Below are 24,573 nucleotides of genomic sequence, written 5' to 3'. Positions count from 1 at the left end.
CTAATAGGAAACCCTTTCTCCATGAGGGTAGGATCCAAAAGGGTCACAGCCTCAGCGTAAAGGTGATCCCAAAATAAACCCATTCCACCCACAGGGGACTGCAGCCCAAATGTGTACCACCAGCAAGTCCAAAAAATCCCAAGCTGTGAGTTTAGTCTAAAATGGCCTTGGTCTGTAGTGCCCCTAGCCACCTGGCCACAGGGGACAATCCTCTCTAGAGGGACACACTTTCACTCCAAGACTTGAAAATCCTCCTCGAGTAATGGTTCAAGGCAAAGGAGCAGCTCATGGCCAAAATTACCAAGCAAACACGGGAACAAGGCACCATGACTAAGAGCCAGCAGAAACGTAACACGGTAGAAAGACACCCCGGAAGATTCGAGGTACCAGTATCACCGCTATTCTCACAGTGCTTGAAGAGTCTTAAATGTAACCTATGGCACGTTTCTGAACACTAGAACTTTGAGAGGCATACCTGAAGCTGATAACAGACCCCAACTACGTGGAATAAAGCAGAAATGACATTGCAGTGCACTCGTCTATAAAATAAGGTCTCGGATTGTTCAGAAATGCTTTCATAGCCTCCACACAACTGACTTGGTGAGGTTCTAGGAGAGAAGCTGTTGACCCTCCCTGAAACTTCTCTGCCACGTTCACAAGGCAGTTCTCGCAGGCGGCTGTGGCCATCGGCTCTTGGTTTGTCATCAGCTGTGGTTACCCCACACCTCTTATCACCCGCTTGCAGCGAGTCCTCCCCTACTCGCCCAGGCGTTGCTCAACCCGCTCAGCAAACCGCTCTCAACACTCTGCTCAATCCTAGCAAAAACAGAGCTTACGTGCTCGTGAAAATTCAACGTGGAAGGGCTCCCAGCACACCCGTGGAGCACTCAGTCATTCCACAGTATTTATTGTGTGCCTACTACATGCAAGCGCCGTTCCGGGTGCGGGGAGGGGGCAGCAAGCATGACCTGGTCTCAGCTGCTGGGGAGCTGAAGTGAACAGGTTCACAGCCCAGCCGGGGGAGAGAAGCAATAAACATGTAAACACCTCCTTTTCCGACAGTGTCAAGTGTCACAGAGAGAATAAGAGCCGTGTGAGAGTGGAGGGGCTTCTTGAGATGTGGTCAGGGAGGCTCTCCGAGAGGGCAAGCCTTCAGCTGACAAAGTAAAATGACAAGGGGCCCGAGGGAGGAACAGTCCAGACAAAGAGGAAAGTAAACGCAGCAGCTCTGTGGCTGCTCTGAACTTGGCTTGTGTAAGGAACGGAAGAAGATCAGCGTGGCTGGAAGGGAGAAGGCACAGGGGGTAGTTGGGGCCAGGCCAGTAAGAAGTCTAAGCCACTGAAAAGAGCTCGGGTTTTTTTTTTTTTTTTTTCCTCTTCAAGTTTGTATTTTTTGTTTATTTGGTTTAAAAAAATTTTTTTTTGATGTGGACCATTTTTAAAGTCTTTATTGAATTTGTTACCATATTGCTTCTGTTTTATGTTTTGGGTTTTTTGGCCGCGAGGCATGCGGGATCTTAGTTCCCTGACCAGGGATCGAACCCTCACTCCCTGCATTCGTTGGAAGGTGAAGTCTTAATCACTGGACCGCCAGGGAAGTCCCTCAAGTTTGTTTTTATTTTTTTACTTATTATTTTTTTTTACAATGTTTTGTAAGTTTCGGGTGTACAGCAAGTGATTCAGTTATACGTATATAGGGAGGCCTCTGGAAGGTTTTCTCTGAAGAAGTGACGACATCATTTACACTTCAGAAAGATCACTGCCACCGCTGTTGAGAATTGGGACTGAGACAGGGCAAAGGGACCACAGGGGGACCTGAGGGCCCCTGCCATGTTCTAGAGGAAGAGAATTCCTACGGGAGGAGAGAAGTATGCAGAGTCAGAACTCAGAAATGCGGGTCGGGAGGGAGAGGTGAGGAAAAGAGAAGGATCAAGGTTGGTTCCTGAGTTTGGGGCTTGAGCACCTGGGTAAATGGTGGTCCACTGACTGAGATGAGGGAGAAATTAGTTCAGGGCATGACGGCAGGTGGGGCAAGGCAGGGGGAGGGAACCAGGAGTCCTGGTGGGGACACATATGAGGTGCCCGTTAGGTAGTCAAGTGAAATATCAAATAAGAAATGGAAATATGGAGCCCGGCAGGGAGGTCTGAAGGGAAGATGTCCGTTTCTTAACTATGAGCGTGAAAAGCCACGGGACTAAATAAATAAGGTGATGCAGATGAAATACACTCTGTAGTTCCAGAAGAAGACCCTGGACAGAGTCCTGGGGCACTCTAACATTTAGAGGCTGAAAGAAGGATGAAGAGCTGGATAAGGCACCTAAGGAGTGAAGGAAAACAAGAATAAAACCAGGAAGGTGGCCTCTGGATCAGAAAACATGAAGGTGAGGCTGACAGGGGCCGCTTCCCGGGAGCGGTAAGGATGGAGATGGCAGGTGGGAGGCAGGGGGGCGGGACAGCCACTACAGACCACGGGACACAGCGGCTTCAGGCGAGCGTTTTCAACTTCTGCTCTAACAAGGAACAGAGAAGCAGAGTGGACGCTAACCTGAGAGATGTGACACCAAAGGAGGGTTTCTGCTGTCAGGACTGTTTATTTCGTTTCTGAGATAGGAGCTCCCAGAGCCGGGAACGCCGTCCAATACCAAGTGAGGCAACAATGGAAAAAGTCTTTTTCTCCAATTCAGTGGCCACCACCCACGGGTGGCTATGGAGCACTTTAGGGAAATCTGAATCTTAAGATTTAATTTTAATTAAATGAGATTTAAATAGCCATCTGCGACTAGCAGCCAGCAAACTAGACAGTGTGGTGCTCCAGCGCATCTGCAGGCTGATGGATTCAGTGTCCAAAAGCTGGTGGATTGGGTAGCAGGGACAGTGGAAGGCGATATACCTTCTACTTGTTCAACGCCTTCTAAAGCCTTAAAGTAATCAGCTGGGGGCTGGGGGAGACAGAGAAGGAGAGTGGAAAAGTAAGAATAGATTCAAAGAGCAGAGAACACACTGAGAGAGAACAGTACAGTTCCAGGGTTGAGTACCACTTGCTTTTTATGGCAAATTTTAAAGTGGCCCTTGTCAGAACTGTTAAGTTTTTCTCTGGCAAACAAAGGCTCCTCGGCCTTTGAAAATCTGCCCTCAAACTACCTTTTCAACCATCTCCTAGCACTCCCCCTCATTTACCTCTGTGGTTTTTGATCTTCTTGGTGGCAGAACCTTTTTTCCCTTGTACCTGTACAGTATGTATTCCTTGCCCACAATTTTTAAAAAAAGTTGACAACGATGAGAACAAAATCAAGCTGCTCTGGATGAGGCTGAGGCGAGGGATAAATTCCCCCACCAACTCAGCCCCCTCCCACCAGCCTCAGAGGCACCTCCAGGGAACCCCAGGGTTTGAAACCAAAGATTTACCCCAGACAGTGCTTCTCAAACTGGAAGGTGCTTACAAATCACCTGTCTTATTAAAATGCACATTATGCCCCAGAAGGTCTGCAGAGAGGCCCACAGTTCTGCGTTTCCAGCAGGCTCCTGGGTGATGGCTGTTGCCATGCGTCTGTGGATTACACTTTTGAGTGAGCAGCGAGGCCCGAGGCCACGGCCACAGCAGAGCCCTCAGCATCATTCACTCTGTCAGCTTACTTTTGCCAGTATTTCCCCTTGGCCACACACACCCTTCCTTGCCTTCTCCAGCTGGAAGATTCTATTCCATCTTCAAGGGCCTCTCAATGTCAGATCCTCTTGAACCTTCTCCAAGAGTTCTGGGCAGAAGTAATCATGACCCAGTCCCCCCCCACCCCCAAGCCCCCAGCACTTTCTCCCTTTCTCACTCTGCTCCAGCCACACAGGCTTCCTTGCGGTTTTCTAATCATGCCAAGTCAGCACCAGCCTCAGGGCCTTTGCATGAGCTATTCCTTCTGCCTAAAATGCCCTTCCCCCAGATATCCTCATGCCCAACCCCTTTATCTCCATCTCTTTACTCAAATGTCTTCTTCATAAGGTTTATACTCTGACCACCCTATATAACACCCTCCACCCCAGCATTCCTGATACTCTAGTTGTTTACACATGTTTATGCATATGTCTGTTTCCCCTGCAGTTATGAGCAATTTGAAGGTACGGTCCACAATATATTCATTTTGCATCCCAAGCGTCCTGCACAGTGCCCTTATGTTAAAAAAAAAAAAAAGGTGAAATATCAAATTAATAGCTGACACAACCTGTAACTAATGAATCTGAATTACATTTTTGACACGTTGAACAACCTGATCAAGGCGTTAAAGGTACAAAAAAGAACATTATAACAAAGCAGATAAAGACGTCAAAGCAAGGACACAAAGATAATTCTAAAATGATTAATTTATAACTCAAAGAGGCACAAGGATGCCAAGTGCAATGGTGATGTCTGATGTCTGTGAACCAGGATAACAGAACAATTAATTTAACATGCACTCTAGTAATTTTCCATGTTTTGCCATTTAAAATACTTTAAAAATGATAAAATGAAAGCTAACATTTATTAAGAACTTGCCATGTGCCAGCAACTCTTTAGGCATCTTACAAGTACCAACATATTTAACCCACATAACAAATCTCCGTAATAAGCACTATTAATATCTCCTTTCATAAAAGAATTGTGACTAAGGTCACACAGCCAACCAGACAGTGTGGCTTCAGAGCCTGAACTCCTAACCACTGCGGACCGGTGAAAAACTATGCTTACTTTGAATGTCAAGGCTTATCTTTAGGTAGGTTTTAAAACTCCCTCTAAGACTATTCATAAAGAAGTTTTATATATGCCCTCTTCCTACGTGCTTTGAATATAAGCAATGCTCTTCTTTCTGTAAAGGAAAAACTGTTTTCTGTTTTTCTCCATATTAATAGCTAATACTTTGTCAAAGCCTTTAAGACTAAGGAAGGAAAGAAAAGATCTCCAAGAAATGAATAACTCCCGGGCCTGTCCCAGGTAGCACAGTTCCACGGTTAAGGGTACGGGATTGACTCCCACCACCCTACTAGCACTGTGATCTCGGCAGGTAATTAATTCAACCTCTGCCTGTTCCTACTATTCTTCCGAGCTGCTGGGCTTCCCACCCCACACCATCCCCAACTTATTCTTGCGAGGGTTCTTAACTGGGTTCCATGAACCCTCAAGTGGTCCGTGGATAGAATTCAGGGGATCTGTGAACTGGGTAGGATGTATCCTATGTGTTTTCATTAATTTGTTCAAAAGCATTGTTCTAAGAAGGGATCCACAGCCTTCACTGGACTCCCGTGCGGTCCCTGGCACAAAAAGCGGAAATGTGGTTAAAAGTATATACCGAGAAATAAGCTAGGAGGTATTTTTAACTGTTCAAGAAAGGAAATAAACATGGTTTGGTTGGTAGAAGTGAGAAAGTTAAGATATGGAGTCAAGGGAAATACCTAGGTGCTCCTAAATAAAACGGCATCTTTTACCTCCCTTCTAACCTTCTAGAAGAAGCTTCCCCACTTCTACTCATTGGCTCCATAAATCTTTAAGCTCTCACACCTGCACACACACATCCGAATCAACCACTGTCTCAAAAGTATATCCATGAACACCGTGGTCTCCGGCACATCTAATTCTGCTAACCTTCCGGCTGACTTTTCTCTTGTCTCACATTTCTTCCTTCTCCATCCCTCCCTCAAAGCCAAGCGTCCCAGGTGTTCCTATTTCTCCCTCAGAGATTGAATTTACCCCTATGGCTTCAACCACCAATCCTGCATGGACAACTATCAATTCTCCATCCCAGCCCTAACCTTCTCCTGAGCTCCAATGCCACCTTCCAACCCCCCGCAGGCGGGCACAGTCATTAGAATGTCCACTCAGTATCACCTGCAACTCAACGCGTCTCAAATCAAAAATCTGTGCATCCTTTCTCAACACACAATTCCTTCTCTTAACTTTTCAAACTCAATCACATGGTCACCATTCTTCCAAGGATTCATCACATGCTGTCAGAGGACAAATCCTGAACATTTTTCCTTATTTTTAACGATATTCCTTCTACTGTATGGCTACTCAAAGTACAGGCTGCGGACCAGCAGCGTCTCATCACCTAAGAGTGTGACAAAAGCAGAATCTCAGGACTCGCCCCAGACCTGCTGAGTCAGAATCTGCATTTTTTAAATGTCCCCAGGTGATTCAGACACACATTAAATTTTAAGAAACACCTGTCTAGCGCTAATTAATATGCTACCAGCCTAACAGCATCTGAATTTGTTCATTTTTAGGTACCAATTACTGAATCTTTATTATGTGCCAATTACAGTGCTAGGCTTTAAATACATTATCTTACTTACCCTCAAAATAATACTGTGAGGTAATCATCATCATCTCCACTTGTAAGAATGAGTAAATTGAGGCTCAAGAGAATAAATCATCTATCTGCTCAAACAGCCCATCAAGATGGAGGCAGGATTTGAACCTAATAACACAAACCATTTGGCCAAATTGCACCAATTCCCTTAAATTCCAAAATCTGTATCTACAAGGGTATGTTGGCAGATTTAATTACTCTGGGTGACTGCATTTTCTAATCAACATAAGGTAGATTTTGTTTATTTACAATTCTTGCTGAAAATCTTTCTAAAGACATAGCAGACAGCAGACAATCCTATCATAGAAAGAGAAATCATGGTCTTGCCAAGGGCATCATTCTGAATATTCAAGTTCATTCTAAGGTAGTCAATAAATGGAGAACAAAATGTATTCTGTTCTCAGGATGTAATCCCAAGTTTTAGGGGGTATGAAAATATTTCCCTAATAATAAACTTCGTGTGTGTGTGTGTGTGTGTGTGTGTGTGTGTGTTGTGTGTGTTGTGTGCTTGGCATTCTTCTTTTCTTTAAAGTAAAGGGAAGAAAGAAAAATTGTGTGAGACTAGTTCTTGAATGAATGATTATTTGGGTTCCATTCACTGGGTTCATCTAATGTCTAGCTCATTACTCTTTTCATTTAATTGCTTCATTACATTCCATTCAGTCCCTATTTCATAGTTATTTCATTTTCAAACCCTAGTTTCCTTCTTTTACCTTTTTCAGTGCCCAAATATAAACCCATGAACCTAAAAGACATCACTATTTCTTCAATATTATTTCAATTCCAGGACCTTGTTGAGACTATAACAAAGGCTACGATGCTCAGCTCAGAAAACCGCGTTATCTGCCAAAACACACAAAACATGGCGCATGGGCACCAAGACAATCTTAGACGAGTAGTAGATAAGTACTAGCTCTAATACTAGGATGGATACCTGCCTGATGCTGCCTGTCCCTCCTCTGGGAACTGTTCTTCCCCAACTCCAATGGGCAAGAGCTGCCACCTTTTCTCAGCGGCTTGGTCTAGGGAAATGCCACAACTGATGGAAGCCGAACCAGTCAGAATCCTTCCATGGGACTTTTATAACTGAATCGGAGACAGAAAGACCCTTTTGGGGGGTGGAAGTTACAAAATGTGAAATTCAGGAAGCATTAGTTCCCTGCCCTGTGGAGGAAACCAGACAGCAATGAGCAAGAATATAGCCAAAACGTACAGAGAAGTCCCAACAACACCCAAGCACCTGGTTCCAATTATTCCCAAAGCCCAGCCCCAGCCCTGCTCTCCTGGTCTGCTTACCAATTTGTCCTTCCACTGTGACCTCCAAAACCCTCCTAATATTTACAGACTTTGCCTCTGCTCATCCACATTTCCACAGCTTGCAACCAAAAAAACGAACACTAATGTTGATTACTTCGAAACACTACGTTTGTTTTAAACAAGTTTTATGCCCTTTAAATTTTTTCTATGCAAAGGTCTTCCTTTAGATATTTAAATAGGCTTTTAAATACTCATTTCTAAAAGGCCCCCATTTCACTCCACATAAAAATCTTTTAGAATATCTATTTAAAACAAGGCTTGACTCCTAACATTCTACATGCATGCTCCACACACTATTAAAATATAACTGTAAGAAGCTAACTGCCTGATCATTTTTAGTTTAATTCCAAATGTAACAAGACAAAATTGCCTCAAGTCATCTTTTCCTTTATGTATTCAATTATATTCTCCGCTTAAAATACTTAAAATAAAAATTGGCAGTGATCCATTCACTGATGGGTAGTCTAAGTCAGAAAGCAGTAACATATCGAATTAACCACACAAAGTCAAGCTTATTCTTGTCATTGATAATTACCACCACAACGGACTTGAAATTTTCCACCTTAACTGCAAGTTTCTATATTTCAGTCAAATAGACTTGGACTTAATAGACTGCAACGCAGCCCGACTACAATCAAACCCACCAACTCTTAGTTCACACATCTCTTGCAATCACCACAGATTTCCTTGCCCCAACCATGGCCTTGAAAATTCCCTGAGTGTGGCTGCATTTGCAAGGTTATAATAGTGATGCAACTTTTGTTATATACTATTATTCTTCCTAGTCTGGGGCTCCTAACTTAATGGTAGGAACCTACTCGACTGTAAAAGTAGTCGAATCTTGAAGTTAGAAAAAAGTTGGAAATAATCCAGTCCAATCACCTTACCTCACAGATACAAATATGAATACAAAAATAGTTAATAGGCCCAAGGTCAACAGCATTAGAGGAAGAATTAGAACATGGATCCAATGAGCATTTTACTATGGCGCGTAGATGACTCCCAATCTTGTAAAATGCTTAAATGATCCTCCATGTAGTAGATGACGACAGTTCCCCTTTAGTGCTCCAAATATATGGTTATTTCTAAATGTCCTTAAGACAAATGCACATGAATTTTAAAAGCAAGAAATTGCTATGTTCATGACATCTTTTCCCATTAATCCTGATCACATTAGAAATGTAGGGAAGGACTGATTTGAATGATCCCTTCCCGCTCTACTAGGCTTTCTCAAATATCTCCATTCATATACAATACAACTGACAAATTTATTCTCATATTATACTGTAGACTTTGGTGCATACAAGGTCATATGAAAACATTTATCTAAGACTTTGCTACCTAAAATGAAATGAACCAGAAACACATGGCATCTGAGTGTAGATTTCATCTTTATATACCAGTCCTTTCTTTAAAAAAAAAAAAAAAGAAAATAAACATTTTTAAAAAGAAGCCTGTGAAACAGACCTTTCTTATGTCAACTCGAGCCCTAAAAATAAAAATATTAGGACAAAAATATGAGGGGCATTTTTAGCAATCTTTTGCACAGAGGCTAGCACAATGCGCCTGATATATATTTGTTGAATGAATAACATGGTTATACTGCATACTATGGAAACTTGACTCCTCTGGATGACTACACTTAGACTTGCTAACTTCTCTTGAAAGCAAAAGAAAATGCACTATCTACAAATCACATTATTTTTATAAGCTTTAAGTAGTTTCAAAATATTTCCAATTAGCAAGAAACTCTAAAACAAATGTAGCAATTCAAAAGTATAAAGTAGCAACAGAAGTGGGTACCGTAAAACACCGCACAATTACTAGGTTTTCTGAAGTAAACTGGAGTTGGGACTAATTCCCAGACAGCACACCCTTTCAGTGGCATATTATCATCACTACTTTACCAGATTAAACGCTCAGACACAAACACTCTCCTGACCAAAACACCAGAACTTCAAAGGAGATAAAAGCATCCATACATACAGAACTAACAACATTACTTTTTTAAAAAAAGCAACTAACAGCAACATAATAAAAAAAAACACCTTAAATTTAGAACATAACTCCAAACTGTACACTTATTACACAGGAAAAATAACATTTAATTACTTTAGTAAAACGGAGGGGGTTTTTGATGCAGTAGTGTCCGCTGTTGCAAAAGCTTGCATTCCTAATTGCTCAAGAAGTTATCAGGAAGTTAAAATGAACTCCAGGCGATCAGGCATTAGGCTGATAGGAATAATCATGTCTTAGCCTTCTTAAAAACAGTCACTCCTTGCAAGCACAATCGATCAATCCTGATACAGTTTCACCTTTTCCCCAGCTCAGCCTGGGAAAGAAGACTACAAATACGATGCTTTTGAGCCATTTCAACCAACTTCACTACACCGAGAATGTTCTTTCGAAATCCAACATGGTTTTCTGTCATTTCTATTATGCTGAAAAGGGCCCACGGACATCCACCGAAATCAAAAGTACGGAAGGCAAGCGTACACTTCTCCTCAGACGCTAATCGACTGCAGTGGGTAAGGTCATGGTCAAAATTCACAGGCTCATTTAAACTTTCATGGCTCAGCCAACAGCTCCTATCAGATTTCCTGATCCCAAGTTGATTAAAACTGCAAGAGTTTCTCGCTGGAAGATCAGCAGGAAGCTATTTCGGACCCTCAGACCGCAGTCCGCATAGCCCGCAGCGGCGCATCTCCAGGACCTCGGGCTAGCGGGTTACGCTAACCTTTCCAAGCCGTCTCCTCCAACCTTTGAAACAAACCCCCCAAACGGGTGCAGTCAACTCAAGACAGCCGTCCACCACGCCCGCCGAGACCCCCTCCCGCTGTCACCCCCAGGCCGCCCTTCCGCAGTCGGAGACTTCGGCCTGGCTCCCCAAGGTGGGGGAGGAGGTCTGGGGAGCAAGACTCCCCGCCAGGCAGCTCTTCAGCGGGCACAGCGGCAGGGCGATGCGGGAGAGCAGCAGAGGAAGATGCTAAACACCAGAGCCATATTTACATCTTTGCCAAAAAGATTCCTGGCGTCCAAGAATATCGCCTTTAAAGGGAAAAAAGGACCTAAGCACTAAGCCGCTGCCCAAAGCTCCGCGATCTCCAGTATTCTCACCCCTGTGCCCGGTGCGGGGAGGCTTCGTACGCTCCCAGCCTCTGGCAAGTACACCTGCCGGACGGCGGAGGACCCGACCTCCCCCGCCGCCCCCGCAGAGGAAGCAAGCGCCGGGACTCTCACCCCAACAGCCCCCGCCGGGGTGACAGCCCAGGCGGAGTCGTGCCTCGCACAAACTTCCCAGTTCCCGGGCTGCAGGGGACAGATCGGCCAGCGAGCGGACGCACGGACCGGGGGCGACACTGGTACCCGCCGCAGGGCTCCAGTGCAAATGGGACCCCCTCGTCCTGCATCCGGCCCTAGGTCCCTAGGGGGTCCAAGTGGCGCCTGGGCGGCCCCGAGGGGCGGGCGCGCGGCGCGGGGCTGGGGGCACCGAGGCGCCGCGGCGAACGGGCAGCCCCGGAGGGCAAGCAGCCGGAGGGCCCGGGCCCCGCTCGGGCTCCCCGCCCCTCAGCAGCTGCAGGGGGAGGAGGGGGAGGAGGAGGCGGCGAACGAGGACGACGACGAGGAGGAGGACGAGGAGGACGAGGACGAGGAAAGGGACCGCGCGCCGCAGCCCGAGCCCTTACCGAGTGGTTTACCCCCCACATCAGGACGCTGAGCAGCGGATCGCTGGCCCGAAAGAGCTTCACTTTCTGCGCTACGAAGTGCTTCTTCTTGGTCTTGGTCTTGCTCGCCAGGACGGAGGACCCCAGGTTGCCGGGGGTCGCCATGGCCGCCGCCTCTGTCCCCTCCACCGCCGCGCTCCCGAGGCCGGGGACCCGCCCTCTCTACACGCCGGCCCGGGGAGGCAGCTGCATCCCCCCCGGCGGCGGCCCCGACGCGCCGTGCCCCGCTCCGCCCGCCGGCACGCTCGTCCCGCTCCGCCCGCAGTGCCCGCTCTGCCCGGCTGGCGAGGGAGGCTGCGCTCGGCTCGCGCCCCGGCCCGCTTCCCGCGCCCGCCGCGGCTCCGAGCTCAGCCCGCGGCTGGACCGGGCGCGCCGCGAGCGGCTTCCGCGTTGGGCGCCGGCGTCATGACGCAGGGGGCGGGCGGGCAGCAGCTGCGGCGCCGCCGGGCGGGGCGCGGAGCGCGAGGCGCGGCCGCGGGACCGTTAAGCTGCGCCCTCGCGCTCCGGCTCCGCGGCGGCCAGGCCGCCCCCGGGTCGCAGGCGAGCTCGGGGCGGCAGTTCCCCGCCGGCCTAGGAGGCCGCAGGGTGGGCGTGCGGCGCGGGGAGCGTGAGGACTCCCGCAAGGTATCCCTTCTGCAGCTCAGGAGAAAAGAGGGAAGGATGGGGAGAGTAGGGAGATCGGAGGAGAGGAGCCCCCAGAGACGGTGGTCAGGCGAAGGAAGGAGGCTCGGGGCACCGCCGCTTACCGGTGCCAAGAATCAGGAGAGCTAGTGAGGCGTGAAACGCTGCGTGGAGACCAGGGCTTCCCTAGCACCGAGGGAAAGGACCTGGGCACGTGGTTGGCCGCCTCCCAAAGTAGCCCTGCAAAGAACTTATTAATCCTTTTGTGCCTTTAACCATCGGGCCTTTTGGACCCTGAACTTGGGCCTTCCCACATGCATGCAGAAGGGAGACTCCCACCTAAGCCGCTGGGCTGTCATTCCCACCACCACTAATGCCCTCCCTAGATGGGACCCTGATTCCTCATCTAGAGCCCTTGGTTTGGCCAGGAGAATCATGCCCCAAATTGCACCTTCTACGTCAAATCCTCCGCGATGTTTCGTATATCCGTTTAATTCATCTCACTCACCTTCCGCGGAAACCTTTTCACTGTCTTCATCCACGTACACCTAAATTTAGCCCTTCTTAATTCTGGGAATACCTGAACCACCTCAGGAAGCTGCCATTCCAAGTATGTCTGAAAACCTGTTGTCCCTATATCTTCCCCAGTAATCATAACCCTGTTCTAGGCACTTACCCTACTCAGCCCACTGGGCAAGTCATTATATGTCTATTGTCATTAATACTCCCCCTCAAGTATAGTGGTCTCCTACTGTGTACCAGTTAACCTGCTTGGTTCTCTCAGGGAAAGAAAGCATGACAGATCCTGATCCCTTAAGGAGCTTGATGAGTCTCACGGGGTGGGAAGTGACAGATCATGTGGTCACCTTCATTTGCTCCTTTTTGGTTTGACTGTTTTTTAAACATAAGGGTTGCCCCAACATCCTCTTATTCTTTCTCTCTTGCTTCATACTATTGTCCAAAATGTTATCTGCTCCCCCAGCCTCAACCATCACCACTCTTAGTGGTTAAAAAAAAGAACAACCTGAATTTGCAGTGAGAAGAGGTGGGGTTGCCCAGTTCTCCCACCTATTTGAGTAGATAACCTCTCTGAGCCTCAGGTTCTTTGTGTTAATCAGAGAATAATCAGGGACTTCCCTGGTGGCGCAGTGGTTAAGAATCCTCCTGCCAATGCAGGGGACGCGTGTTCAAGCCCTGGTCTGGGAGGATCCCACATGCTTCGGAGAAAGTAAGCCCTTGCGCCACGACTACTGAGCCTGCGCTCTAGGGCCCACGCACCACAACTACTGAAGCTCGCGCGCCTAGAGCCCGTGATCGGCAACAAAGAGAAGCCACTGCAATAAGAAGCCCGCAGAACCTCAACGAAGAGCAGCCCCCGCTCGCCAGCAACTAGAGAAAGCCCACACGCAGCAACGAAGAGCCAGTGCAGCCAAAAATAAATAAATGTATAAAATAATAGAATAATCAGACACAAAGGTCACTTTAGGGACTACTCTGGGCCTGGTAATTATCATCCTGCCCTACCTACTTTATAGGATGTTCGTTAGAATCAAAACCAACAGTAGACAATGGCTCTGAAAAGCACTCTATAAATCATACAGCACTGTATACATACAAGAGGAAATGGAGAGTACTTGTGGATAACCTATAAACTCTCCCCTGACCTCAGAGAAGTGCCTTGTTGAACATCTCTACATCAGTTGCCCACAGACAGCTTAAAAATTGTCTAAAACCAAGTTCAACATTGTCCTCCATCTCACATGTTGGTTCATTTTTCTATTATATTGAAAATGGCATTCATGTCACGGCGCTACTCCAACCACAAGTTCATTCGTTTAACAAGTTTTCATTGACCCAGGCTTCAGAGCTTAGGATCATCACTGGTTATTGCCTCTCACCACCACTCCACATAAACCCTGTTACCAGGTCCTATCTGTGAAAAAAATTGTGCTCCAATATTCTCTCTTCCCTGGTGCTCTCACTGGTCCCCTAGTTGAAATTAATCCATCCACCTCAGTGCTTCCATAGCACTTTATTCTATGACGGCTCTATTGGGTTTAACTGTATATTAATAACAGAAGACGACAGGCTAGCTGTGAAGGCTTAAAAGCTGAATTTGGTGATGACAAAGTGTTGAATGAACCTACAGGAAGGGGAGATGGGTATGTGTGGGCGCTGTCAGGTGAGGTCTCACTTAGGAGGGCACAAGGTCTGGATGGGCGCACAGTGTCACCCCTGTTAGGCGCAGACAGAGGTGCAGGCATGGAGATGAAAATCCACGTGGTATTTTCAGAGAGTAATGAGGAGACTTGTAGCTTTGAAAGGACAGAAATATTTTTCCAACCGTATTAAGATATAAGTGACATGTAGCATGGGGTAAGTTTAAGGTCAACAACTCGATGATGTATATATGTATACATATACATATATATATGTGTGTATATATATATATATGATTTCCACCTTAAGTTAACACGTACATCACATAATTACCGTGTGTGTGTGGGTGTGTGAGTGTGCAGTGAGAACATTTAAGATTTACTCTCTTAGAAACTTTAGAGTTTGTAGTAGAATAATGTTAAGGGACAAAATTTGGGTGATTTAACTTACTTTGAATGGCATTTACGATAATGCCATTCAGGAATAGGTCATGAGATGATTTTTGCCAATGACTTTTCACACTACCTTTGTACTCTGCAGAGGATGTACGTGGTGTAGGAGTTCTAGAGTTGCAGAAATGACCTCAGAAAGTACCTAACCCAGTTCTCAGATTATCTACATTAGACAATGGAGATCTAGAGAAGTTTAAGTGATTTCCTGACTTGTTGGGAGACAAACTCTTTGAAGGCAGGGTCTGTGTTATACTCACTCTGTATGCTTCCAATGAACCTAACATACTCTCTTTCCCATAGCACCTATGGCAAACTTTTGATGAATAAATGAAAAGGAAATTTTCATCTCTCACATCAAAGTTACAAGATTCTACACCCAGGAACTGTGTGGAGGGGTCCATTTAGAAATACTTTATTGGGAAATTAGGTTAGGTTAGACATAATATTTAAACTTGAGGGTTAGATACATTTGGATTCAACAACTTAGCAATTTGATCACTGTTTTCCTTTGGAGTTTGTGTGATAACAAAACAATACACATGTCTTTGGTTCAGCATCTAATTCAGGCTGCTTATATATCAAGGGTGGAAGCACCCCAACCATCAACAATCGACAATGGTCTTGATGAGGGGCGTGGCTAGAGAAAGGAGAGGAAGGAAGTTCCATCTCAGGATGGGCATGTGGTCATGTCAGTCAAGGAGAAGGCCATTCCCACCTCTTTGCATTTGGCCTGTTGGGCTGTTCATCTAGCTTCCAAGGCCATCACAGCTGCCAGAAATGCTCCAGCAGCCAAGTTCACCAAGAAGAAGGAAAGAAATGTTGGGAAGATTGAAAGTCCCCCAATACTGACTTGCTTCTGCTTGTTGTTACTTTAAAAAAAAAAAACTTTATTTTACTGTAATCAAGTTTATTTACTGTCCTAGAAGAGTATGGTGAAAGTGTTATGTTAACTAAAGTACGCAATACCAGAAATGGAGGTTGAAATAGGGTGGATGCTCTGATTTTTTATTTTATTACCCTTTTCATCAAAAAAATACTTCCTCAGTGGAATAATTCAATTAGAATTCTTCCTTGAGAAAATAAATTCAGTAACTTCCTTAGTGCTATTTGGAAGCTGTTATGCTTTCCATCGCTCTATTAAGAGATCAGAGCAAAATGTGGGGCAAGGCCATTCGATCTTCTGTAGTGTCATCCAGAGCCTTGCCATTAAAAATGGTATTATTTTAGAAGACCATTATTAAAGTGCATATACAGTCAAACTCAGCCAGAATGCCAGCCAAATAAATGGGATCCAAGAATTCAATTGTGACATATGAGTTACTTTTGTGGGCGGAAGTTGTTGACACGATGCAACACAGCTTGCCATCTGGGAGTTCTGAGGGTCTAGCAGTGCCATCCAAATGCCTCCTGAGCTGGCTGTGGTTTGGCACCAGCTGGCAGAAGTTGTCCACCCATTTGAAAATGATGGTGATTCTTCTGGCTTCTGCAGCTGGCTGGCACTTCCAGGACAGTGGCAGCAATTCCAGGAATCTTCCTCTTGGTTGGCAGCTATTTTATTGGCCTGAGTTGGGTAGATCAGACAGGGAAAAGACAGGATATAAAAAAGCCAACACTAGGGTGACCACTTCCCAGCCTGCTTTGCCTTCCCCTCCACTCCCCAAGCAGACGAAGAGGACTTCAGTAGCTCTCTTGGGAGATAGGAAGCTGAGTGGAGGACAGGGGTCAATCTCCAATATCACCATATCTTTATTATGTATAACTTCATAACAGAAATAGAAATTTCGAACGCTGACAGAGCAATGAAATGTATTACAGTAGATCCCTGTGGCAGACTATAATGCAACTAATAAAAATGGTAATTTCACGTAAAATGTAATGACATTAATCATGATATTAAAATAAGTGAAAAAATAGGATACAAAATTGTATATTGTAAATTAAGATTAGAAAATGTATTTGTGTATGTATACATGTAAAACACTAAAAGAAAATACATCGTACTGTTGTAAAAATTCATGTCTTTTATAATAATTTTTAAATTATTGTCTAAATTCATGTCTTTTATAAAAAGATGCAACCATCTTCCCTCATTAAATAAATAACACAGTAATGGCATTTAACATAGTAGCTCAATTTCTATAAGAGAACAGCTTTTTAAGTTACTTCTTGCTATTTATCATAGTTATTGTTAAAATAAGTCTTAGTGGAACAGGCCATTTTTCTACATGTAGAGGGGAGGGGAGCTTCCCTGAGTTCACAAAAAGTCCTTAAGAGAAAGGAAGGCTACAAATACGAGGAAAATAGAATAGTGTTGTTTTTATCTATTAGACATCATATCCCCAATGCATAGGGCCTATGAATTTTTATTTTTTATTTTTTATTAAAAGTTTGAAATCAGGAAAAAAAATACAGAATCCAAAAGAAAACTGCAAAATTAATATTCTAATAAACATTTTATTAACTGTGCACAACACGTAACATAATACTAGCAAGTTTTTTAGATTTTGTATAAAAAATATCATGACAGAAGCTGTTTGTGAGTTAGGTTTCATGTTACAAGTATACATAATGATTGCCTAAAAGTATAATAGCCAATCAAAAATTAAATGTCAGTCATAGCCAAAAATTCTAAGAGCAAAATTATAAACATCTTTTCTAATATATTTTACAGCAAGAGAATTGTGTTAAATGTGGGATATGAACTCATCTTAGTATGCTTGATACAATGAGTGGGTGGAGCCTCCAAAAATAAGAATGCCGGGCACTTAGTTCTGGAAAGAAGGGAGGTTCCATTCTTTGTTGATCAACAATGTCCATACAAATTGGTGTGACCTTCAGAAGTCAAGGTTGAATGAAAAGACCAGAAGAATCAGAAGATTTTAGCCTGAGATTTTGGTCCCGGCTAAGGGAAAAGTCCACGGTGTCCAGATGCAGAAAACGTGGGAACCCTAGCTGTCGGGAGGCTGGCGAGGACCCTACTAGGAAGATAGGAAACCCTGCAGGGTGCCTGTGAATTTGCCCCAATCCCTTATGGCTGTGGCATGAGTTAAGTCTGACTGTTGTTAAGGCGGTTGGTATTTTCCACATTTATTTTTTCATTGACGCTTAAGAAAAAACATGTTCATGCAAATACTATTTATTGATTGCACCTACTATGTGCCAGGTACCATTGTAAGTACTGCGTATGACCTCCTCCCTCATAGAGTTTAGAGATCGAGAGGATAGAGTAGAAGCAAGTAAACAGACAATCCTATAATTACGGATTGTGATGAGGGTTCTGAAGGTAATAAACCCGGCACCTTGATAGAAAATAGGCAGAGTGTCAAGGAAATCCTCTCCAAGGAAAAGATACATAAGCCTGAAAGATGAGGAACAGTCAGCCATGTAAAGAGTGGGGTGAAGAGTAGTCTGGACAGAGGGGGTCATCAGGCATGAGAACTCCCGTTCTAGAACCCCCAGGAGGCCTAGGTTGGCAAGGCAGGCAGGGCTCAGCACTGAGACCCTGGCAAGGATTTGAATTTTATTCTCAGTGCAACGGGAGCCCTTGGGAAGCTGAGGATTTGTTTATAAAAAGATCCCTGTGGACCCAATAGATTGAAGGAATATAAATGTCAAAATGGAGAGGCAAACAAGGTAAATATTACAGGAATCCAGGTAAGAGATGATGGGGGGGGAGGGCCTCCCTGGTGGCGCAGTGGTTGAGAGTCCGCCTGCCGATGCAGGGGATACGGGTTCGTGCCCCGGTCTGGGAGGATCCCATATGCCGCGGAGCGGCTGGGCCCGTGAGCCATGGCCGCTGGGCCTGCGCGTCCGGAGCCTGTGCTCCGCAACGGGAGAGGCCACAACAGTGAGAGGCCCGCATACCGCAAAAAGAAAAAAAAAAAAAAAAAAAAAGAGATGATGGGGAATTGGACTAACACCCTGACAATAAAGATAAGGGAAAAGTGGGCAAATTCATCTAGGAGGGGCAGTCGTGTTTTAACGTGGGTGGGTGTGGAGGAAGTGCCGACTTGGCCTCAGTTTAAAGGGGCACGTAGTGGGAGATCTCAGCCACTGCCTCATTTGCCCTTTTTAACATTCCTGCAACCAAAGGGCACCCTGGTTTAAGTGCCTGCTGCTCTTCACACAAAGGCACCTAAAGAGAAATCTCCCCTAAAGTCTGCTTTCATGGAAGTATTTTTAATTCTTTTTAATTCTCACATCTAGTATCTGCTATACTGATGCTACACGAAAGAAAACCTAGAGAGAGAGTTGATGTGTATATTTGAAACACATCCCAAGAAATGTAACCTGAAATCAGCACAAAGAAAAGGATCACAGCCATCTTCATGCTGCTGTGTCCAATAGTCAGAGATGGGATGGTTCCCATAGTCTTTGCTGCGCTTGAGAACCAAATGGAAGATAGAAACCAATAGCCTTGAGAGTTAACAAAGGACAAAAGCCTTCCTATCCTGGTAGCAGCCAGGGTCTGAGCTGGGCAGGTCAGGTCCTTCAAGCCAGGGAGGGGAAGAACTGAAGTGGGAAAGAGGAACAAGGGGTTCCTGAGAGATTCCCAGTCCTACCCAGGCTGTTTCCACTTCCTCCTCGCTGCTCTCAGTTCCTGAACTCGGCTGTTCCTGCTTCCTGCGTAAGCAGAAGCAGCTCTAAGTCAGGAGGTGTGCTGTCAAGGCATCCCTTAGACACATCAATGTGCTCACACCACTTCTCCCCAAACCTGGGGAGCCTCCATTTTCACACCCCAATTGTACCCCTGAAAGTTATACAGAAGTGTGCAAAACCACTGAACCTTCCCTGTTACCTGTGCAAAGATTTCAGAATTCTATGCCTGAGTTTTCTCACTGTTTTGGGTTTGGGTGCCTAGCCTGTAAAGTGCTGGTTAATTTCAGTCATCATAATCTGGTGTCCATTCTGTCACCCCAGACATGCCTTAGTCATGTCTCCTAAATTTTAAAGAGGTGGGGATGGACTTCCTGGGTTGCTTAGACTCAGAAGAGTACCTTTTAATTCCCCTAAATATTTTTGTGCCAGCTAATATTTAAACGTTACAAAAGGAGGCTATAGATGAAATCATTATTACACAAAATTCTAGGCCTGAATTTTAAAGATCGGAGATTGCTGATCATTCATTATATTCATGGTCTTTATTCGTGCTTTCGTCTTAAATATGACATGGCTCTTCCTTAGAGAGCTGGCAGAAAACTAACCTTCAACAAAGAATGCTGCTTTCCCTTTATTAATTTAGGCTTTTTATGTTTTAGCTTTCATATTCAAATTTTAAGTAGATCATAATAGTAATATATATATATATATATATATATATATTTTTTTTTTTTTTTTTTTTGCGGTACGCGGGCCTCTCACTGCTGCGGCCTCTCCTGTTGTGGAGCACAGGCTCCGGATGCGCAGGCTCAGCGGCCATGGCTCACGGGTCCAGCCGCTCTGCAGCACGTGGGATCTTCCCAGACCGAGGCACGAACCCATTTCCCCTGCATCGGCAGGTGGACTCTCAACCACTACGCCACCAGGGAAGCCCAATAATAGTAATATTTTAAAACCTGATAAAATAGAACTCAGGGACAAATCTGAAGTCAGAAACAGGTTTATGATAATTTTTTTCCTTATTCATCACATATGTGTTGAGGTGCTGGAAGATTCTGGGCACAAACATGACTAAGACGCATCCTTGCTTTGAGGAGCGCATAGTTTAGTGGAGAAGATAAATCCATGAGCCAACTGTTTCCGATGCTATATACATGCTATAGTGAGGCTATAGGGGTACACGGAGGAAGACCGCTGGATCAGGTAGAGGAAGGAGGGAAACTGGGTGGTCAGAGCCAGAGAGGGTGGTCCTGAAATGATGGTGCTTGAGTAAAAGAGAAAAAGAATGCAGCATACTCATTGCATCTTTTTATTTCATTGTTGTATTTACATAAAAAGTAGTTAAGTGCATTCCTGTAAAGAGTTCAAGCTGTATAGAAGGTCATGAACTAAAAAGAGAAAGTCTCCCTCCCACTCGTCCACCACATCCCCCTCTCCCTCCTACTCCCTTCCCCCTCCCGCTTCCCTCTGCTCCCATTTGTATATAGTAATGTGCCCTTATGCTGGGGGATGTGTTCCAAGATCCTCAGTGGATGCCCGAAACCGTGGAGAGTACTGAGCCCTGTGCATACTATGATTTTTCCTACACATACATACCTATGATAAAGTTTAATTTATACATTAGGCACAGTAAGGGATTAACAACAATAACTGATAATAAAATAGAAATTTCAGTTGCAAAATAAATGAGTCACAGATATGAAATGTACACTGTAGGGAATATAGTCAGTAACTATGTAATATCTTTGTACAGTGACAGATCAAATCTAGACTTATTGTGGTGATTATTTTGAAATGTATAGAAATATCAAATCACTATGTTGTGTACCAGGAACTAACATAATTTTGTAAGTCAATTATACTTCAAAAACGAACAGACAGGGACTTCCCTGGTGGCACAGTGGTTAAGAATCCACCTGCCAATGCAGAGGACATGGGTTTGAGCCCTGGTCCAGGAAGATCCCACATGCCGCAGAGCAGCTAAGCCCGTGCACCACAACTACTGAGTCAGCGCTCTAGAGCCCGCGAGCCACAACTACTGAGTCTGCACGCCACAACTACTGAAGCCCGTGCTCCACAACGAGAGAAGCCACTGCAATGAGAAGCCTGCGTACCGCAACGAAGAGTAGTCCCTGCTCACCACAACTAGAGAAAGCCCGCGAGCAGCAACAAAGACCCAACGCAGCCCAAAGTAAATAAATAAAATAAATAAAATTTTAAAAACCCAAACAAACTCATAGAAAAAATAGATCAGATTTGTGGTTACCAGGGTTGGGGGGGGATGGGGGGTGGGGGGTCAGGGGAGGGAGAATTGGATGAAAGTGATCAAAAGGTACAAACTTCCAGCTGTAAGATAAATATGTACTGGAGATGTAATGTAACATGATAAATATAACTAACACTGCTGCATGTTATATACGAACATTAAGAGAGTAAATCCTAAGAGTTCTCATCACAAGGAAAACAATTGTTTTCTATTTCTTTAATGCTGTGTCTCTATGAGATGATGGATGTTCACTAAACTTACTGTGATCATCATTTCATGATGAGCATAAGTCACATTACTGATATACTGTACATCTTAGATTTATACAATGCTGTACGACAATTATATCTCAACAAAACTGGGGGAGAAAGCATTTGAAGAGAGAAAATATTTGCAAATGGCACATCTGATTAAAGACTGTTATCCAAAATATGTAAAGAACTCTTAAAACTCAACAATAAGAAAATAGACACCTAGTTTAAAAATGGGCCAAAGACCTTAACAGACACCTCACCAAAGAAGATATACAGATGGCAATTAAGCATATAAAAAGATGCTTCATAGCATATGTCATCGGGGAAATACAAATTAAAACAACAATAAAATACCACTGCACGCCTATTAGAATGGCCAAAATTAGGAACACTGACAGACCCAAATGCTGGTGAGGAGGTGGAGTAACAGGAGCTCAAAATAAATAAATAGGTAAATAAATACATTAAAAAAATAGAACAATTACAACCATCTACTGTAATAAAAGTTATGTGACGGTGGTCTCTCTCTCTCTCGAGAAATATTATTGTACAAATTTAATGCCTTTTCCACCTTCACTAAGCCCTTATCATCCACTGTGTCCTTAACTTTGCAGTTTGAGGTGTTAACAGAAAAACTAGCATGAGTTTCTTTTTTCTTCTTCACAATTTCACAGATAGATTTGTGCTTACCGTAGACTGTAGCAACTTCAGCATATGATTTTCTTCTTTCCTTATTAGGTTGAGAACTTTCACTTTCTCACAGGAAGCACTTTGCAGCTTCTCTTTGGCATAATCTGAATTGCCAGCATCCTCTTTTGCTCTTTGGGCCATGAGTAAGTGAAATAGGGGTCACTTGAACACAAGAACTGCCATATGCAACAGTCAATCTGATAACCAGGATGGCTACCAAGTGATTAGCTGGCCGGATATGCTGAACAAAGGGATGATTCAAGGCCTGGGCTGGACAGAGTGGGATGGCACAAGATTTCACCACGATACTCAGAATGGCGCACAATTTAAAACATATGAATTGTTTATTTCTGGAATTTTCCATTTAATATTTTTGGACCCAGGTTGACCATGAGTAACTAAAATGGCAAGAAGCAAAACTGAGGATTAAAGTGGGGAAGACTACTGCAAAGGGGAATATACCTTACATATTGTTTTACGACTTGCTTCCTTTCTTCTTAACACTATGCCTTGGAGATCTTTCCATAGTTTAGTAACAGGGACTGATCTCATTATCACAAATCTCATATATACAAAATTGTCTTTTTTCTTAATCCACTGTGTACTTCATTTAGCTTTTAGCTCAGTTCTTAGCTGAAGAGCAGAGAACTTGGTCGAGTCCCTTCTGGATAAACTCGGTCAACTCTGAGTTATCTCTGTCTCCAGTATGTAAATCGTCAGTGAAAGTCAAGTCCCTTCTTCCTAGGAGTGACCTGGGATGGGGACAGGGGGCTTATGCGCTGTGGCCTGGGGATGGAAACCGCTGATGGACTGTGGGCATCCCCTTCTCCTGGGGTCCACCGAGATGACCCCTCTCACAGCACAGTCTCTTCTACTTAGGCCCCTGTGGTCAGGAAACTTCCCAGCCCAACTCCAGTTCCCTTCACACCTACCCTTCCCCCCTCAGCCACCCAGGCTCCCTAAGAGACTCCCCGGGGCTCTGGGCTACCGGCCCTTCCACCTGGAGCCTCAGTCAGTCAGCACTGCTCCATGCCCTGGCCCTTCCCCCGCTGTCCTCTGTGAGGCTCTCAGCCTCCTGGGACACACCCAGTCCTCAAGGCCTGGATCTTCTCTGATCGGGACTCCCCCCCTTACCAGGGACAGACTCTGCTGCTCTTCTGCTCTGAGAAAATCTCCAGGCTACACCAGCAGTGTTTTAACCCATCTCTCTCTAAAAGGCATACGTTCATCCCCAACTATCATTTAAGGAAAACCTTCATGCTCAAATCCTTTGGATACTTGGCTTTTGGTTACACGAAAACCTCATACCTTTATGCTCAAATCCTTTGGATACTTGGCTTTTGGTTACACGAAAACCTCACATTTCTTATGTTTTGAAGTTCAGCTCTTGCAAGAAAATGCCCTGGCTTTCAAGATGATTACCTTCTCTCTGAGTTTCAAGGACCTATTCTGGAAGGAAAAGCCCAGGATTTTCGCTTTATATTTTCTGCTCTTTGGCCTTTCTCTGTGGAAATAGGTGCCAGCATTTTCCCTGCCCAGATACAGATCAGAGATATAGTGGTACCTACTGTAGATGGTTGTTGTGAGGATTAATGTAATGAATAAAGCACTTTCCACAGAGCCTGGCATAGAGTGAGTGGTCAATAAATGGTATCTTTTTTTTTTTTTTTTGCGGTACGCGGGCCTCTCACTGTTGTGGCCTCTCCCGTTGCGGAGCACAGGCTCCAGATGCGCAGGCTCAGCGGCCATGGCTCATGGGCCCAGCCACTCCACGGCATGTGGGATCTTCCCGGACCGGGGCACAAACCCGTGTCCCCTGCATCGGCAGGCGGACTCTCAACCACTGCGCCACCAGGGAAGCCAAATGGTATCATTTTTATTCATTCATTTAACAAATATTTATTGAGCATCTACTATGTGCCAGATTCTGTTTTAAGCATTGAAATAGAGGATAACACAGAATAAAATATCTGTCTTCATAGAGCATTCAGGGTAGAAAAATATAGAATATGTATATGGGAAAAATAACTAAGGAGAAACAAAGCAAGGGATGAAGAAAGGAGAGTGCTTGCAATTTTACATAGCACTGCCAGGGAAAACCTCCCTGAGGAGATATTTGAATCATGACCTTGAAAGAGGAAGGGAGCCGGCCAGGCA

The 24,573-nt window shown here is 44.8% G+C and overlaps 1 protein-coding gene across 1 annotated transcript in view; it reads right to left on the bottom strand.

The window, feature by feature from the left end:
- The window catches only part of PIP4K2A (phosphatidylinositol-5-phosphate 4-kinase type 2 alpha), a 179,243-nt gene extending 167,504 nt beyond the window's left edge, over nucleotides 1-11,739 (bottom strand). Inside the window, exon 1 of the mRNA XM_082616812.1 lies at nucleotides 11,336-11,739. Coding sequence (XP_082472938.1) covers nucleotides 11,336-11,479 — 144 coding nt within the window. The 5' untranslated portion in view covers nucleotides 11,480-11,739. The remainder of the gene's footprint in view (nucleotides 1-11,335) is intronic.
- Between the last annotated feature and the right edge of the window lie 12,834 nt (nucleotides 11,740-24,573).

The sequence above is a fragment of the Mesoplodon mirus genome, assembly GCF_964341445.2.
Source record: "Mesoplodon mirus genome assembly, chromosome: 4".
Classification (NCBI taxonomy): domain Eukaryota; kingdom Metazoa; phylum Chordata; class Mammalia; order Artiodactyla; family Ziphiidae; genus Mesoplodon; species Mesoplodon mirus.
This window is presented reverse-complemented; position numbering and strand designations above follow the sequence as displayed.